The sequence below is a fragment of the Vulpes vulpes genome, chromosome 13 (assembly GCF_048418805.1).
Source record: "Vulpes vulpes isolate BD-2025 chromosome 13, VulVul3, whole genome shotgun sequence".
Lineage (NCBI taxonomy): Eukaryota > Metazoa > Chordata > Mammalia > Carnivora > Canidae > Vulpes > Vulpes vulpes.
Window position 1 is genome coordinate 35411923 of NC_132792.1, and position 18488 is coordinate 35430410.

General features: G+C 37.8%; 1 protein-coding gene across 17 annotated transcripts in view; it reads right to left on the reverse strand.

Annotated features, from left to right (window-relative positions):
- The window catches only part of VPS13B (vacuolar protein sorting 13 homolog B), a 727825-nt gene that overhangs the window by 59243 nt on the left and 650094 nt on the right, over positions 1–18488 (reverse strand). For all 17 annotated transcript variants that reach the window (XM_072734208.1, XM_072734211.1, XM_072734207.1 and 14 more), the window contains one exon: positions 2261–2416. In XM_072734208.1, coding sequence (XP_072590309.1) covers positions 2261–2416 — 156 coding nt within the window. The remainder of the gene's footprint in view (positions 1–2260; positions 2417–18488) is intronic.

Below are 18488 nucleotides of genomic sequence, written 5' to 3' on the forward strand. Positions count from 1 at the left end.
TAGCAAGGAAATACGCAGCTGGATTGGCTATGATCTTAACCACCAAGGTATACCATGTAAGTCCTTTATCCATAGAGTGATCTCCTGCCATTCTATTAATTGGTAACTATTCTAGCAACCATATGCAAAAGAGCTGAATGAATTGGGAAAGTTTAGACCAGAGACATGGTGGTCAAAGTGTGACCCCTGGACCAGTAGCATCAGTATCACCTTGAGAATTTGTAAGAAATGCAAATTATCATGTTACACCCAAAATCTACTGAATCTGAAACTCTGAGGGTGGGTCCTAACAATCTATGTTTTAACAAGCCTCTTCAGGTGATTCTGATTTACATGCAAATTTGAGAACCACTGGCCTAAGGAAAAGGAAGCTAAGGAGAAGCACCCCAGCTTCCCTTGTGTTTTTGAAGGGTTGTAATTACAGAGGAGAGATAACTTAGTTTCCACCACAAGGGAATGTGATGTATGTGTTGTTGCATACATCTCACAAGTTCTGATGAGTGGTAAAAAGTGACTGAATGGTGAGAGATTTGTGTTCAAAATTAGGAAAGAGCTTCATTTATAGCTGGAAATTACTAATTATAGAAAAGGCTGTCATGTGAGTAAATAAGCCTCATCATCTGGAGTAGTCAAACGGATGCTGAATGACCATTTCTTAGGAATGCTGGTAAGTGGGAAGGTGGATAAGGCATTCTTGAAAGACCATGAGTGTCAGAATCAGAAAACCAGAATGTATTAATTGGGTAGATATTTATTGAGAAGATACCCAGGTAAGACAGTTCTGCAGGCAGATTAATGTCAGTGGCACGTCTTGCTCTTATGACTTTGTAGCTCAACACTCACACTAGCTAGGCTGCTCCCATCATGAGTCCCAGTAAGACCCATTTGTCCCATATTCCTATCTTTATATTACACTGCCTACCTGGAATGTACTCTCATAATTCAAATTCTACATGTTTTCCAAAGCCCAAATTGAGTCATATCTTCTTAGCAAAACCTCTAAATTCCCTTCACACTTGCTGTCAGTTGTATTTACTGCTGGGTTTATATAAATTTGCAATTTAAGAGCAAAGACTGTGTCACATAGTATCTTTCATTTTACTCTGTTCTACTGCAGGCACTCAATAAATACTTAAGGGTAGTCAGTTCACTGGGAAGACTCTTCTGCTATATTCTTTTTACCTCTGTTGCCCACAATAATGAGAACATGAAGTCCAGCTCCCTGATTAGGTGCAGACCAAGAACGTATATGGTACAGGTCCTACTGTTTACCTCACCAGTTGCTTCCTGTTCGCCCCTTGGCACACAGCAACGGACTAGCCCACGCTACTTGATAAGAAAAGCTCCCCTTTTCCTTTTCCAGGGACTGAGGGCTGTTTCTATCATGTCCTCAGTTCACATAAGCTCTGGGTAGACTGTTACAATCCAGATGCAGATGTGTATGTTAAAACTCTTATGACAAAACCAGTTATTATGTGTACAGTGAAGCCAGTTTTCAGATTTTAATGCTTCCTTTTTTTCTTTCTACTCTTGTCATATGCGCCATGCTTGAAAAACATCTTTTAAAAACCACATTTTCACATCTTAAGAACACAAAAAAAGTGTCAAATACTTTTTTCCCCTTTTGCAGTCTTAGAACTTCAAAAACAGCCAAAAGGAAGTTTTATAAAATACGTAAAAATATGTGCTGAGAGCTGAGGTTTTATATGCCAAGAGTTAGACTGTAGTGAATTTTTACTGCAGTTAATATTAACTCCTAGGAAAAGAAAGCTTGCTGGAGACCCAGGCCCACTCTGTCATGGGAGGTATCACAACACTTTCTGGAAGATTATTCTTTCATGTATGAGAACCAACTTATCCACTGTTGGGTTATCCAGAGTCCCCAACACCCTGTGCTTCTTTTCCTTCTTAATAAAGGCCTTTTGGCTATTTCACAGCTCATTAGCACCTCTACCAGAAGGTAGGTGGTGACAGGGAGGAGAGGTGAAACTAAAATCAGTAAATTTTACTGCTCGTTAGCAGCTGTTGTAAAAGATGTGGGACAAAGGGTTTGAAGTCATCATCATCCTCAGGATTATCAACAAGCACTTCTGAAGTGCTCCCCTGCAAGGTAGTAGTAAGCGTACATAGGCATATCACTGTTTTTCTAATTAATAAATCACATGGTTTTTCTAATTATTAATTATTTCATTTCTCTAAGTTTTGCTTCATTATGTGAAATAATTAAAAGCTGTGTGGGGCATGAACACAAGGAACTCACCTGTTTTTGCACTCCACTGAGTTGCCGAACCTTGATGACGAGTGAAGCAGTCCGACCCTTGTACTGGATAGTCCTAATAAATGTCCCTGCATGGTCCACACTGAAGGGCTCTGACCAGCGCCAATTGCCCCAACCTTCAATACAGATGTGTAACAGCTGGAGAGAAAAACAATAATCATCATAATGCCAAAAGTGCCAACAAAAATCTAGTCCTAAAATGAAAGTCTCATTGCTGGAAAACCTTCTTATTTGTAATATTTAGCATCTGTTTTCTTTCTAACCTGCATTATTCATCCACTTCCAGCTTATTCAACCAAGCTAAGAATAGCAAATATGTCACAGAGAGTCAATGTGGTTTTCCAGATCACATTTTAAACCTTCTTAAAAATAAATGTCCTATCAAATGGTAAAAGGCCTGCTGAACATTTGAGAAAAGACCATTTCATTCATCTGGAGGACAAGAAGGTTGAAATGTGAGATCAAAGAACATTGGTCTTGGCTGATAGTTTAATCCTTCTTATGGTGAGTCAGTAATTAAAGCAAAATTTCATTTGTGGCATTATTTTTGACCCTAAATTGCCATTCCTTATTTTTTCTGTTGATAATGAATGAAATAGCCCTTTGAGGATGCAGTTCATTCAATATATTCTCTTTATGAGATCACATATATCATATTAGAACTACCTTCAACATTTTGAATGTATGAGAAAATGTCTTTGTTCTATCTTTTGCTAGCAGGAGCATGTATTTAACATTTACCAAATGAGCCTCCTGACTCCTGATTCACATTCATGTTTATTCACACAGTATTGCCACTTTTGGTAATATTCAGATTTCTTTCATGATCATCAGATGTTCTCTCTTTCTACTCCTACTTATGAAATGCAGCTAAGAAAATCAGTTTAACTGAACAAGTATTCCAAAACAACATAATAATTACTGCTTATTTAGGATAGATGTTTAAATGAAAATAAATAGTATTCTATACAATTAGTAAGAATAAGAAAATAAAACTGACATTTTAGGAAAAACGTTTATATAATATACAAAATCACCATTTTCCTTGATATCATATATAATTTTTTAAAAGAATTAACCAAAGGCTAATCATATGAAACTTTTCCCAATTAACAGAAACTATAAAAACACTGTACACGAGAGCTATCATAATAGGCCCTTAAAATAAATACATTAAGAATATACATGGGAATTATCATAATAAAAAAAGCCTTTTGATGGAAAGATCATTTTTCAGTTTTAGCATTAGAAAGAGCCTTTAGAAAGTGCCTAAATTAAAACATTTCACTAGTCATCACAATATGATTTTGATGGAAAGTTAAGGGTTTTTTTTTTGTTTTGTTTTAAAATACCTTATCAAGATATTTTTTAAAACCTCCTTAAAAACAACAACAAAAAAAACCCCAAAAAACCTCCTAACTCATCTCCCTGCTTTTCATATGGCCCCATTCTAGTTCTTCCTCCATGCAACTGCCAGTGACCCTGTGAAATCAAAAAGCTACCATTCAGATGATTTCTAGAAAAGAAAGCTAATAGCTAAAAAAAATAAAAAATAAAAAAAATAAAAGGAAAAAAATTCTGGACAGCAAATACCTTTAGGGAAAATTTGGTCTTATATATGCTCCACAACATAAAAGTACCAGAGTTATCTTTGATCTTTAAATATTAGTTACAGAGAAAAATAAAAAGAAAAGTAATAGTGGTGTTTGGAACCATTTCAGTTTTTTTGTAGCAGCAACTGGGAATAAAGCTCAGGGCACACACAAAACTAAAAGAAACAAGAAAATTGTTTTCTTTGGAGAGACTAGTAGCTGGAAATGACAAAAAAATAATGAGGCAAGGTACTTAAGGTCAAGCTTGGCTATACTTTTCCTGAAAGTTCCACAGCTTCTAAACAAAGGTTTAATGTACACAATGTAATTTTAATTGAGGAGTGTTCACATTTGCATATGAGCTCAGTTTTAGGTAGCTGCTCACTCTGTGTACACAGCTTTAACTGACAATGACACTAAAGAATATACTGTCAGGTTTCACTTGGCAGCTATTTGTTCTCAAAGTGTTGGCATAGATATTTTCTTTGAATTATGAAAATCCAGATACATCTGGATTTAGTTCACACAGAAAAGTTGGGTGGGAGAAAAACATTACACTTCTCCCCCATATGCATCACCATTAGAATATCTGTAATGTTCGGTCTACTGTTCAAAGCATCTAAATAGCAATTTTTTAATATATATATGTATATAAAAATTTATTAGGAAAGGAATTGCATTCCTAAGAGAGAAAATCTACAGACAGGAACTGAGATGGCCCGGCACTGCTTCGCTCCTCCTTCCCACAGCATGACTGACTCAGGTACCAGACACCAGCACTGATACTCATGCACCGCAACTGAGTATGAGAGTTCTATTCTGTTGAACCAAATGATAAAATTTCACTGCTACAGGTACCAAACAGTCCCCATTTAAAAACAAATGCTCCTATATGTATTTTTATTTCTATACTGAAGGAACTATAAGATCAGGCATAACAATTTGAAATTCATGTCATACTACTTGATCCTCATGCAATTTCTTTCTGTCATTCATCCATATAATTTTTCACTCAGTTGCTATAAGGGAGCTGATATGCTAGCCACTACGGGGGAAGGGAGGAGGAAGAGCCGTGTTTTCTGTCTTGCAAGGAGCTTATTATCTTACAGGGAAAATAAAGATGCACCAATAAATAACAAGAGGCGCTAGGAGGAGTGCAACATGGCACAGGAGTCTAGAGAAAGGAGGGCTAGCTCTAGGCTGCTATGATTGGGACAGCTTCATGAAAGCAGCTGGGGCTTAGAGGTACCGCAGGATTTCCACTGGCAAAGAGGACATTTCCTTTCTGGGCTTACGGGGACAATGGACAACGGGAGATGTGAAAGCCAGAAGGTATGCCGAAGGGCAAAGTTAATAGTCTTGAATGGCTGGAGAAAAGGGAATAGGACAAACCAGTGTGAGGGATAAAGTCAGAGAGACCTAGACTGTGGCTGGCTCTGATTTACTAAGTGAGGAGGAATTTGTGCTTGAAGAATCAGCAGGTAGCCACTGAAGCCCTCTGTATAGGACAGCAATGTGTGGAAAGGAGGGGAAGGGTGGAGTGTGGAGGTAGCAGGGCAACTGCAACAGTCCGGAGGAGACGCAAGGTGGGCCAGAAACTTGAGGACATAGGAGAGATGAAGCAATGGCCTCAGCCAAAAAATTGCTCTTCTGTGTTGCCGGGAGCCCATGGCATTTTTATGTTCTCTTATCAACTTGGAGATATTCTTGCCCCTCTTACCTATTAATTTCCCCTTCCTGACTTACTTCCTCTATCATCTTTTCTATTCAGGCATTTCATTCTTTATGGCCTACTTTGTTAAGTGTCTAATACTTTCCACTGGGGGAAGGAGTCAAAATAGGAACCACTCGTGTTTGAACTTCTCAATGGGAACTGAAACTAAGCAATAGGCAAGTTGCATAGCAGCCACACTTGTTGGAAGGTCCCAAGGGCTACAGATTCTTTTTTTCCAGCAGCCCCACTAGTGCTATGCCGGCAGCCAGACTAAATTCACAGTTTTTCCATTGAAGATCTCAAATGGGAGCATATACAGCTCTCTCTCATTTTTTTTCAATACAAAATAAAAGTTAAAATTGAATTATGGATCAAGGGGCTGGGGTCAGCTCTCAGGACCACCCACAGTCACCTCCAAAGGGAGAATTCCTGAATCAGTTATGGAAGAAAGAAAAACAAGATGAAATCTAGGGAAACAGGGTACACCAAGGAATACAAAGAAAAGAGGATGGCCAAGTTTTTAAAATTGTATTTTAAATATGAATGAAGGTACCAGATACTTGTCTGTGAACTTTATTTTACTACTCATTTTAAAACTGTTATCAGGATGATTTCTAGCGGTAACTTGGACTTCTTGATGCAGCGTATTTTGGAAGAAAAAAGAGAAAGAGAAGGAAAGCTTTCCAAACCAATCACCCTGGAGGTGGTATAATAATAGAGGCCCCTCTGTCATCACACAAGTGCTGGGGGTAGTTTGCTCTTCCTCAAAATGGATGTAGGAAGAGGTTTGTAGGTTTTCCCTCATGACTGAATTCAATGAAGGCCACAAATACTTGCAATCAGCCTAAAACAATCCTTTATGAAAAAGGGAACCCTGGCACACTCACAAAACGTCTGTTAGAATGAAAATTGTAGCTGGAGGCTAGTCCTTGTCAAAAATCTGTTTTAGACATTGACTCATCAATCCTACACAGGAATTTATCATAAGGCAATAATTATACATATGTGTAAGTTTTACCTAGATGTAAGCTTATTCCAGCATCGTCATAATAATAAAAATTAGGCACTGCTAGGAAATTGATCTGATAAAATACTGTAAAAACAATAAAAGGTATCATTTGTTAGACACCTACTATGTGCTGAGCGCTAGTCTAAGTGCTTTTTATAGATTTTATCACTGATTCCTTAAAATGTTCTTAGGAAGTAAGTACTTTTGCTCCATTTTACAGATGAAAAAGCAAACTGAGTCACAGAGAGGCCAGGCGAGCTTCTCAGGGCCACAGTGATGGGAAGACAAGGGATAAGATTTGAACTCCAGTGTGCTTATAGAGAGTAAGTGGTGCTGACTTAGATGTGCCTAACCATACTGACATTGTAGAATCCTCTCAAGCTATTGAAAAAAACAATCACAGCATGAAAAAACATTAAGAATATTACTTAGCAATAGATTAATGGGAAAAAAAGCACATTACATAAAGATAACATGCAGTATACATTCCATTTTTTTGTAAAATGAAGAAAAAGTATATAGGGGAGAAAAATGGCTAGAAATATGCTAGAATGTTAAGAGTTTTTATCTTGGGGTTTTGGGGTTGTATGTTTTAAGTATTCCTTTGTGTATATGTTTTGTGTGCTTTTATGTAATTTCCAAATTTCATACCATAAATATGTATTATTTTGCAATCAGATAAACATTACTATTATTAAAAATAAAAATATCTAATAGAAAGCATACAGAGTCTGCATTTTAAGGGAAAAGAAATGACACATTTCTATTTTAATAACTCAAATTCAGCTTCCTGAATGAAGCCTCTCTATCTTTCCTAGTCGGTATCGCAGTTTTCCCATTTGCACCTGCTGGCACTTTGCTAAAAGGTGACATGATGGTCCGTTCATTGCTGCAGCATCCAAGCTTCTCTCAGAGGGTCTGGTTTGCTCTGTTACTTATTCACATGATCCTTGGAGAAGTTTAATTTAATTATTTGAGCTTTTTCCCCTAGAGCAATACTTTTTTTTTTTTCCAATTTAGCAAATATTTTTAGGATCTACAGCTATTAAATATTTACTATAAGCCAACAGCCTATGCTACACATGGTTGCTATAGAAATGAACAAGACACATGACTGGCACTGAAAATTCTCACAATAGAGTGGGAGAAACAGATATTTAACAAGAAAAATTATGCTCTAAAATTTTATGAGAGGAAGGAAAAAAATTGTTATAGGACCCCAGACGTATTCTGCTTGGGGAATTAAAAGACTGTCCAGAGAACATATTTAGAACCCAAAGAAATAACATGAAAAAAAAACATGCTGAAATAAGAGTAAATAAAATATATATATTACTGTTGTTTCTGATAAACACAAGCAGGTGACAGCCTAACTTGGAGTGGTTCTTTCTGCACAAAATTAATGTCTACAAAGCACGCTGACTGCATTACAAACAAGGGCAAGTCCTAAAAGTAGCAAGCTATAGCTTCAAATCATTTGTGCAAACAACTTCTTGTCTTATTTCTTGTTAATGTGATTTGGAAAATAACTTTATAGTATGAACTCAGCAGCTTACATTCCTCTAATAGCTTTGATCCCAACCCAAATGGAGCCACTGAATTTTGATCCGTGAAAGGAAAGAGTCATACTGGCATAAAAATCATTGTTTTAGGAGGCCAGATCTCCCTCTTGCACAGTCAGAGACATGTGTAGGTTATTGGGGGATGAGTCATGAGGGCTGGGAAGAGGACCTGCCCACAAGAGAATGGTATGGAAAAGGATGCTAAAGAGGCAGTGAACTCTTAGCAGCTGCTACTTCCCCTTAGGGCATCAGTAAACACCCAGGATTGAAGCATTGCAGGCAGAGAGAGAAAGTAACTGAGCTTCATAGACTGTTTGATGTCCTGCTCTTCACTATCTCCCTGGTCTTTCTACATCTGTACAGAGAGTAACTCCCAGGGAAAAACCGAATGTGGCAGTACTCTGCTGTATTTTATCAGAGGTCATCACAAGACAAACATTACAGAGGAAGAGTCAGGAACAACAAAACCAGCTGTGAACAAGGGGAACTGCAGTTTTTCATAAATTGTGATAATTTAGGGTATCAGAGATGCGGGAAAAGATGGAGGAGAAGCTGTCCCCTCTGTACAGTTGAGAAAGATTAGGACATGCCAGCTAGAAAATGGAAAGTGAGCCAGGAATTGACTGTCATTCTGCCACAGGGCAGGATGAGAGCAACAGTCTCATCATTCCTCAAGTGGTAACAGGGTTTAACCAAGGACAGTCCATATACTCTAATCACTAATAAACTAAAATAAGCCATGTGACCTCTGAAAAAATACTACAAAGCAAAGGGAAGAGAATATAATCTCAAAAAGTGAGGGGAAGAGACCAGTTCTCATGAATACTCTCTTGCAGAATTCAGGAAAAGAATAACAGGAAAGTTTTGGTTTTCTTTAAACTGAGCAAAAATACATGACTTCTGTAAAACTGTAGAAAACCATTGAGAAGAAAGAACAGTCTGGCATAAATAGAAAACAGCCTGAGGTTTAAATAAATACGTGATATAAAAAGGTAATTAGATAAAACAATAAGTGCAGGAAAAACTAAAAAATGCATTTGCAGAATACTGATTTACACTGACGGAAGTAGCGCAAGTATGAATAACTGCTATAGAAAAAAATTGAAAGTCTTTAAAGTTAAAGACAAATATATAAAGAAATAGGACATGGGATGCCTGGGTGGCTCAGGGGTTAAGCATCTGCCTTTGGCTCAGGGCGTGATCCTGGAGTCCTGGGATCAAGTCCCACATTGGGCTCCCTGCATGGAGCTTGTTTCTCCCTCTGTCTATGTTTCTGCCTCTTTCTCTGTGTCTCTCATAAGTAAATAGATAAAATCTTAAAAAGAAAAAAAAATAGGACAAAAAGTGTCACAGGTATGAGAGAAAAACAAGATATACAAAATTAATATAAAAAATGATTCTATATATCTTCTATGTATAAGGCTCTACAGCTTTAAAACAGTGCATTGTGTCCTTTCATCTATAGTCTTCAGTAAATTATTTGAATTTCCATAGGTAAATGTCACACATTTCTAGCAAACATTAAGGCTTAATCTGTTTCAACATATCTATAATCAAATCACAGAATCTTTCTAAAATTAGAAAAGATTTATATTTTATAAGTAATTAAACAGAAATCCAAATTCAAAAATTTATGGTTTTTCCCTGTTTGGGCATCAATCTCTGTCTAAAAATTATATATGTAGAGAAAAAGAAGTTAAAAAAGAAGTGAGAGTAGGATGAATAATTGTGGTACTTCTGACTTATATACTGTCTACAAAACAATGGGATTCTTAATGTGTATTCTTTGCTAAAAAATTATCTAAATCTGAGACGCCTGGGTGGCTCAGTGGTCAAGTGTCCACCTTCGGCTCAGGGTGTGATCCAGGTCCGGGAATCAAGCCCCACATCACCATTAGCTCTTTGAGGAGTCTGCTTCTCCCTCTGCCTGTGTATGGGCCTCTCTCTCTGTGTCTCACATGAATAAATAAAATCTTTTAAAAAATTATCTCAATCTAAATTATCTAAATTAGTGAAAAATAATACACTTCAAAAAATTTTTGCAAGAAGATATCATGAGCAAATTCCCTCATATTTTAAAAACATAATTTTATGCATAATTTTTGGGACATATTAATCATAAAATCAGATATAAAGGCACATAGTAAAAACAGTATAAAATGACATACAGATTTTGAAAAGATCATTTCAGCATTACACACATACATTGTTTTCATGTTTCTAAAGGGTGTAGACTTCCCTCTATTTAAATGATTGGTGACTGAGAAAACATGATACTGCCTTAAGTCCAGAATTGTGTGAGTCTTTGAGATAGTTCACCCTGATAACTGCCACAAAGGGTTAAAAAGTAAAAATACAGAAAAATGTATATGTATATGTATATGTGAGTACAGAAAAGTATGGTTTGTCCATAAAATATGAAATAATCCATATTTTCTTTTAAGCTAATTAAATAAAATAATAATTTCAATTGCTTAATTGAGTTGCAGTCAGAGCCAGGAGATTTTGGTGCTGTGAAGACACATTATTTTAACAGAATGATAGCTGATGGTTGCCACGTTCTTAGTTGGACCCAGCTGTTCAGTGGGAGAGAAAAGAGCATGTTGGATAGAAATAATAAAGACTAATTTAGGGGAGCTGAAAAATGGAAACCAATATGATAAGACACCAGAGATACTGGTTTGGAAAAATATTTTGAGTTTGTGAGCCAAACTGTTTTGTTTGTTTGAAAATCAATTTTGACTAAATACAAATATAAATAATAGAGAAACCCAACCTAAAAGAACTTTCTTTCAAATTGTTCTCAAATGTAACATTCACCACTCAGCAAAATTCACTTTTTAAAAAAAATTTTTTTCTCAAAATTCACTTTAATGTAAAATAGAAGACATTCAAACACGTGTCCTAAGAGAGGATAAAACAGCTTTAAGCAATCTTTGTTTTTAGTCATCATGGCAATTTAGACAATTATAATTGTTATCCCTAATTTTTAATTAGAAAAAAAGAAGTCAACAGATGGATATAAAAGAAATCCAAAATTTTTAGTTATTTATTTTCATTTAACTAAACTGCCTTGCCATACTAAGAAAACATTGTTGTAAAGGTTAAATAAAGTATTTCATGGCAACGGCTGCTTCTCAGTGCCTGTATAACAAGAAACATGAGCCAAAGTTGTGCAAGTTGGTTTTCTTTCCCAGTAAGGGAATGTGGTATCTAAGACCTTGTCCTAACTCATTTTATCCCCAAGTGTAAGTCAAGCAAGTCAAATATGAACTAATGCCTGAAGGGAAGTCCCTGACTCCAAAAGTATGGATTATTTCACATTTATCTTAAAATCTGCTCTCAGAGTTCTTAAAATTCACTAACTTGGCAAGTCAGGAATTATCATGAGAAATGAAATAATTTCATAACTATGAAGTCATCTAACATTCCATGCATCTGACACTCATTGGGCTTGGCCATGTCTTGGGCATTATTCTGACCTTTAGATAATAAGCTCTTCAATATCCTGTTCAGTATGGAAATAATTAAAAAGTGCCACAGTATAATAGGTATGCCATTGTCTTTAACAGAGTTAATGCTTTTGTTACAGATTCGTGCTAATAGATTAGGATTAGAGACAATTACATTATGCATACTGAAATCTTTATAACATTCTTAATCAGTATTTCCCATTACTTAAAAATGGCAAAATACCACGCTTTAATGGTCCAGCTGCATTCCCTTTCTCCAAGCACTCTGTATGAAAACTCATATTTAAAACTAGTTTAGTAAAGGACCTTTATGTTTAGACATCAAGAATTCACATTTCCAGAGCATAGGATTGTGAAAAGCCGTTCAGTGTCTTGTAAAAAGCTTAAGGAATCTTCAGTATGTTTTTCTCCAAAGCTGTATTTCAATATCTAAAATTTATTGCTAGAGGAGGGACAGAGATACCATTAGCAGCACCAACAGTCATTCCTCTGGGTGCTTCACAGCTGAAATAATCCTCAGTTGTTCTTTTTCATGCAGGCTTGTAGAAAGCTCCAGAAATCCACTCTGGGGCTGAATAAAGTGCCCTATCACGGTCCCATCTTTGCCATTTCTGGTGAAAGACTTTAAAAGTCTTAACTAAAGATCATACTGGAAATCATTTTTAAAAAGAAACTTTGAAAAATACAGGAAAAAGAAAATTTAGCCCCAAACCTCTGCCTCTCATTTAGAGTGAATGTATTTCCCCACAGAAAATGAAGAAATTCCAAATATGCTCTAACTACTAGATACTTAATGACCAAAACTGTTAGGGCCCCATTTACCTCTACTGGTGACTTCACTAGGCCCTCTATGCTTCCTCACAGGATGTAAGTCTCCTGGACTCTCATGAAACTGACATATTTTAAGAGAGAAAGGAAAAGGGAGAGTCTATAATCTACTACTTTGCTCATTCAATTACTGCCTAAAACCAACTAAAGATACTGGACAGTAGGTTCCGGGTGCTCAAATGGAGTCAGTGTTTATAGAATATTTGGGATTAAAATCCTTGCTAGATGGTCCCAAGAAGTGTTTACCTCACTGTTGATTTTAGCTTTCTTAATGTCAGCAATAGTAAAGAGAAGCTTGTTACTGCCACTGGGGAGCAAAAGCATACAATCCTTCCTCCCCACATGGAATTGCTGGTTGCAGACAGCTGTGCCCTTCACAACAAAGGTGATATTGGACTTTCATGGTTAGAGAAAGAAATACTGGGTGGCAAAGTTAACTTGAAATGATTTACTTTAAGTTGGTAATATTTGGTAACTATACAACGTACTTTTAGTTTATGACAAACAAGAATTTTTCACAGTTACACTGGGAAGAGTTGGGGTGCCTACCTGGCTCAGTTGGTAAAGCATGCAACTCTTCATCTCAGGGTCATGAGTTCAAGCCCTATGTGTAGTGTAGAGCTTACTTAAACAAAAAATTAAAAAAGAATAAATTGGGTAGAGTTAGAAATGCATGTGGACCTGAAAGAAGCTCTCATTTGGAGAATACTGTGAATCCCCTTCTGCAGTGATCTCCTAGTTTTGTCATAGTTTTCATGAGAGGCCACTGGGAGGTTAAAGGGGAGGGGTTGTAGGAGACGGGGAACTACTCTTAATTAAAAGCTCAACTTCACTGGCAGTATACAGAAGCACACATTTTGAGATTAGAGGACCTCTTTTTGTGTGTCTGTACACTACACACAAAATACCCAATTGGATGTAAAAAAAGTTTATAATTTCCATATTGTTAAAATAACTAAGCTTTTAAGTCTATGTTCCTGAGAAATGTCAGAAACGTTATGAGTAAGTAATGAAACATTTATTTCTTCAGTGAACATTTACCAAATGCCTAATATGAGCAGGCTACAGGATTAGATATTGTGGAAAATTCCTTTTTTGAAAAGCCTCCTGCTCTTTTTTCTTTCTTTTTACTTTCAGCAAATATCCACTACCTCATCTCCATTCATATTCATCCCCATTCTCTCTCTCCAATCTCAAAATCAGAGGAGGCTTTTGTGATAAGTTGCAAATGGCCACAAGTTCTCTCAGCAAGAGGTAATACCTGGCCTAACCCTGTCACTTGCTCTGCCTAACAGAACGTGGCGGAAGATGCTGTGTGAGCTCTGAACTTGGGCTCAACAGGCTGTGCAATTTCTGCTTGCTTTCCTGTCTGGGCTTGTCTGCTGCGCCGGTCACATGAAGAGAAGCAAGAGTACCTTGGCTGACAGCTGGCCAAATACCACATGTGCAAGTGAGGCCATCTTGGACCACAAGTGAGCCACACAGACACTGGCAGAAGAACCTCCTGGGGTCATCTAGGTTTCTGACCAACAGATTCATGAGCTAATACACCTTTTTAAGCTCCTAAGTTTTGGGGTGCTCTGCTAAACAGCAATAGATATCTGACATAAGCCTCCTCCAGTCCAGGGTCAATCCTTCTACCTATGATCTGGAGTCCTTCCTCTTCCCATCTTCTAAGACTTTATGCCATTAATCATTTTTCTTCTCTTCTGCACATCAGCCTCTGCTATTTATTTCTTCCACACAGGACATGCCTAAGTTTCCTCCACTTAAAACCCTTTCTTGATCCTGCAGCTTTCTCTAGTTAACACCTAGTCAAGATTTAAAAAAAAAATCATGCTGATTCCCTCACCTTCTGTTCATTTTCAACCCACTTCAATTTGGCTTCTATCCATATTTGAACCATTAATGACCTCTCAACTGCCTAGTACTCTCTTCAGTTCTTGTCTCAATCTCCCTGCTGCATCTGATAATTCTGTTCCACTAGAGACTCTTTTCTTGGTTTTTAGAACACTGTATGTCCTAATTTTTCTCATACCTTTTATCCCCTTTTCAATAGATCCCATTCCTCAGCCTAACCTCTAAATTCTACTATTATTCCTTATCACTGCCAAGATCGCTCCAGTGATCCTTGTTTTCTGCTATTTGTGCCTTTCTGTAGGCCTCTCCCACGCTGAATAGGGCTAGTCTGTGTAGCCACTGGGATATATCATGGAAATGACAATGAATGACTTCTGAGCTTAGGTCATAAAAGACCCTACGGCTTCTGTCTTATTCTATTTTGGGTCACTCGATCTGGGGGAAGCCAGTGGCTATGTCATGAGAATACTCCACCAACTCTATGGAGAGATCCTTGTAGCAAAGAGCCAAGGCCTTCAGCCAAGAGCCATGTGAGAGAGCCATTTTGGAAATGGATCCTCCAGCCCAGTCAAACCTTTAGATGACTACAGTTCCAGTTGATGTCTTGACTGCGACCTTCTAGGAGATTCTGAACCACAACAACCCAGTTCAACCACTCCCAAAATTCTTGGCTAATGAAATGGAGATTTTAAAAAAATTGTTTGTTGTTTTATCTGCTCAGGCTTTCGGGTAATTTATTAAGCAGCAATATGTAACTAATAAAGATTTTGTTATCTCTAAGTGGGGTGCTATTATAACAAGAGCCTAAAAATGCAAGGGGCTTTGGAGCAGGCAAGTGGGCAGAATCCAGAGGACTTGAGAAGAGTGTTGGGTACCTAAGGTGTTTCAAAGATATTTTTAATAGTTATCTGATGGCCTTAGAGGAGGCTGTCAGTTACGATGTGAGGAAAATGTTGCTAGACGATGGAGGAAAGGGGATCCTTGCTATGTAGTGGCAGGTTTTAGCAACACCACAAGCTAGAGTGATATGGAAAGTAGAAACGTGCCTAATGAACTCTGTGATCTAGCTAAGGAGATTTCCGGGCAGTGCTGAGGGACCTCCTGGCTTCTATCTGCTGCTTATACTAAAGTCTGAGAGGGGTTGGCAGAAGCTTAAGGAAGAACTGTCAAAGAGGAGCCAGGATTTGCTAGTTTTGAACATTTCTAGCCTTCCAGATGGCAAATGATGCTAAAACCAAGAAATGGTTTCTAGGTAAAGATCAAATCCAGGACACAGCCAGGAAAGCTGGTTTAGGGATGAAGCTGGTTTAGGGATATGGCTGTAAAATCCTTTGTTCAGATCTCAGAGAGATCTAAACTGGTGTCTTAGCAAACTGTGCAAACCACAGGGCTTCTAACACTCTCAGCAGAGTCAGCAAACCCCAATGCAGAGAAGGAATTATCCTGAAGAGATGAGTGATTTTGTCTATTGTAGCAAACCTCAGTAAGATTGACAAGAGCCCCACAAAATTGTTTAAAGAATTATATCAGCAGAAACACTGCCAATTTAGACTGAAGGAGACGAAGACAGTACAAAGTGGTAAAGAGTCCTGTGATCCTTCACAATTCTACTGACAGAAAGCAGGCTGAGAAAACTATGAAGTGCAAACAAAGGACACTTTTCATGAAAAAGGATGGATGACTCAGAGGCTTGAGCCGAGAATCCAAAGCAAGGAGCCATGGACAATTATTCCTGAGCAGCAGTATGGATGATTACTAATAGAGAAACTTCTGACATTTATCTGGTTGGATATAAACTTTTCATGGACCAGTAACTCTGACAGGTCTCCCTTTCTCTCCTTTTACGAGTGGAGTGTCTATAGTAGTCATCCTCTGCTTATACCACTGCTGTCCATTGTTCTACTGTAATAGGTAACCAAAAAAGTCCTCTTTTCTTTGCACTGCCTCTTTGGGCATTCTGATTTAGTCCCACTGCTCCCAAAGCACTGATGATAGACCCAATTTTTACCTCTTAGGCCAGACTATTTCTTTTGATATTCTGACCCTTTCATTCAACTTGCCTACCATACATGGGCACTTAGATGTCTAGTTAAGAAAGGGAAAAGGGAAGGAAAGGAACCTTTGGTTACAGAGAGCTGAGTTCTTCACTAGCCTTTTATAAATGTTATTGCAGGGGACAGTCGCAAAAATCTCTTGATTTAAAAAAAAAAAAAAACAAAAAACAAACTCTTGATTTTGCAGAAGACAAAGCTGATACTCCAAGGAATTAAAACACTTTTCCAATCTTACATAGCTAACAAACCTTAGGAGTGAAATCCAGGCATTTATGGCTTCAAATCTGTGTGTTTTTTTCTAATATAACATTCTTTCTGTCCTCCCAAGGAACCCAAAACTCAATGTGCCCAAAACAGATTTTACAATCACCCTGTTGTGCTCTCATATCCTATTCCATCCTCTGTTTCCGAAACATTGTCTTTTTACCTGTTCCCTGTCTTGGGCCAACAGCAGCACTGCCAACTCATCCCCGAGTCTTAAACCTCAGAGTCAAACTAGGCGCTTCTCATTCATGACCAGTAACCAAATCCTGGTGATTGTAACCCCCAGATAGCTTCTAGACAGATCACTTTCAGTGTAAACCTTCTCTTAGCACTTTAAAGATTTTGCTCCATTGACTTCTAGCTTCCCTGATATCCAAAGAGAAGTTCATAGTTATTCAAATGGTTTCCCCTACAGTTTTCCCTCCAGTTAATCCTGAAGATTTTCTCTTTCTCTTTGGTTTGAGTAGTTTCATCTTGAGGTGCCTGAGTGTGAGTTTCTTTGAGATGTCTGTTTGGAGTTTTCTGAGCTTCCTTCCTGGGTCTGTAAATTTCTATCTTTTTACAAAACTTGGGAAGTTTTTTTGAGCTTATTTAATGTTTTTGGCCCCGTTTTCTCATTCTCTTCTCATTCTTGGATTGCAATTACTCATATATTAGACTTTTGAAATTGTCCCACAGGTCCCTGCAGTTCAATTAATTTTATTGAGTCTTTTTTTTTCTCTCTCTCTCCTTCAGACTGGATGATTTCTATGATCTATCTTCAAGTTTACTGGCTTTTTTTCTTCTGTCATGTTGTATTATATTTCTATCATGGAATGACAAATTGCCACAAATTTAGCAGCTTAAAAGAGTACACATTTACCATCACTCTGTCTGTGGGTCATGAGTCCAAACAGGGAAGAATCCACTTCCAGGCGCACTCAGTTTGTGGGCAGAATTATTTCCCCTGTGACTATAGGATGAGGGCTCTCTCTGACTACTAGTGACTGGGACTGGCAGCCACCTGCAGGTCCTGGAGGCTTCCCACAGCTCTCTGCCCCATGGCCTTCTTTGCAGGCAGTCACAACGAGATAGTTTGCTTCTCCACAGCCAGCAGGAGCATACGTATCTCTCTCCTCTCAAAAGGGTCCAGTCCCTCTTTTAGGGCTTTAATCTGACTCCATTAGGTCCACAAAATATTCTCCCTTTTGATTAATTAAAAATCAACTAATTTGAGACCTTAATTACATCTGAAAAATGCCTTTCCCTTTGTTATAGTTGCTTTAAAGGCTATGCCTGGTCATTCTAACCTCTAGGTCATTTTAGCATTGGCATCTGTTAATTATCTTTCTCTTGAAATTGAACTACTTTTTTTTTTTTTTTTTTTGAGATTCTTGAGATTTGTTGAATAATTTTGGTTTATATTATGGGCACTGTAAATGTTTTGCTGTGGAGACTCTGGATTTTCTTATAATTGCTCTGGAGTGTTAATGTTTTTGATTTAACAAATAATCAATTTGTTTAGACTCAAACTGAAAACTCTCACACATCTGAGTGGTGGCTCAGATTAGTTCAGATCTTAAAGCCCTGGGTACAGGCTGCATCCGGTTTTCCCCACACACATATGGTTCTGTAGTCAGTAGACAGTTGGGCCAAATTATTTTCACATTTTCTGGTTTCCCCATGTCCAACGTTTTCTCCTCACTTTCTAGCAGCCTTGGTGACCTGAGCTCTTTCCCCTGGCACCTTAGGCCAGGAAAACAATGGGCTACCCCAGCACTGAAACAACTGCAATTACCATCAAGGCACAGCCACGAAAAATGGGGAATTCACTCTGCAGATCACTTGCTCAAAGTTCTGATTCCCCTCCAAAAT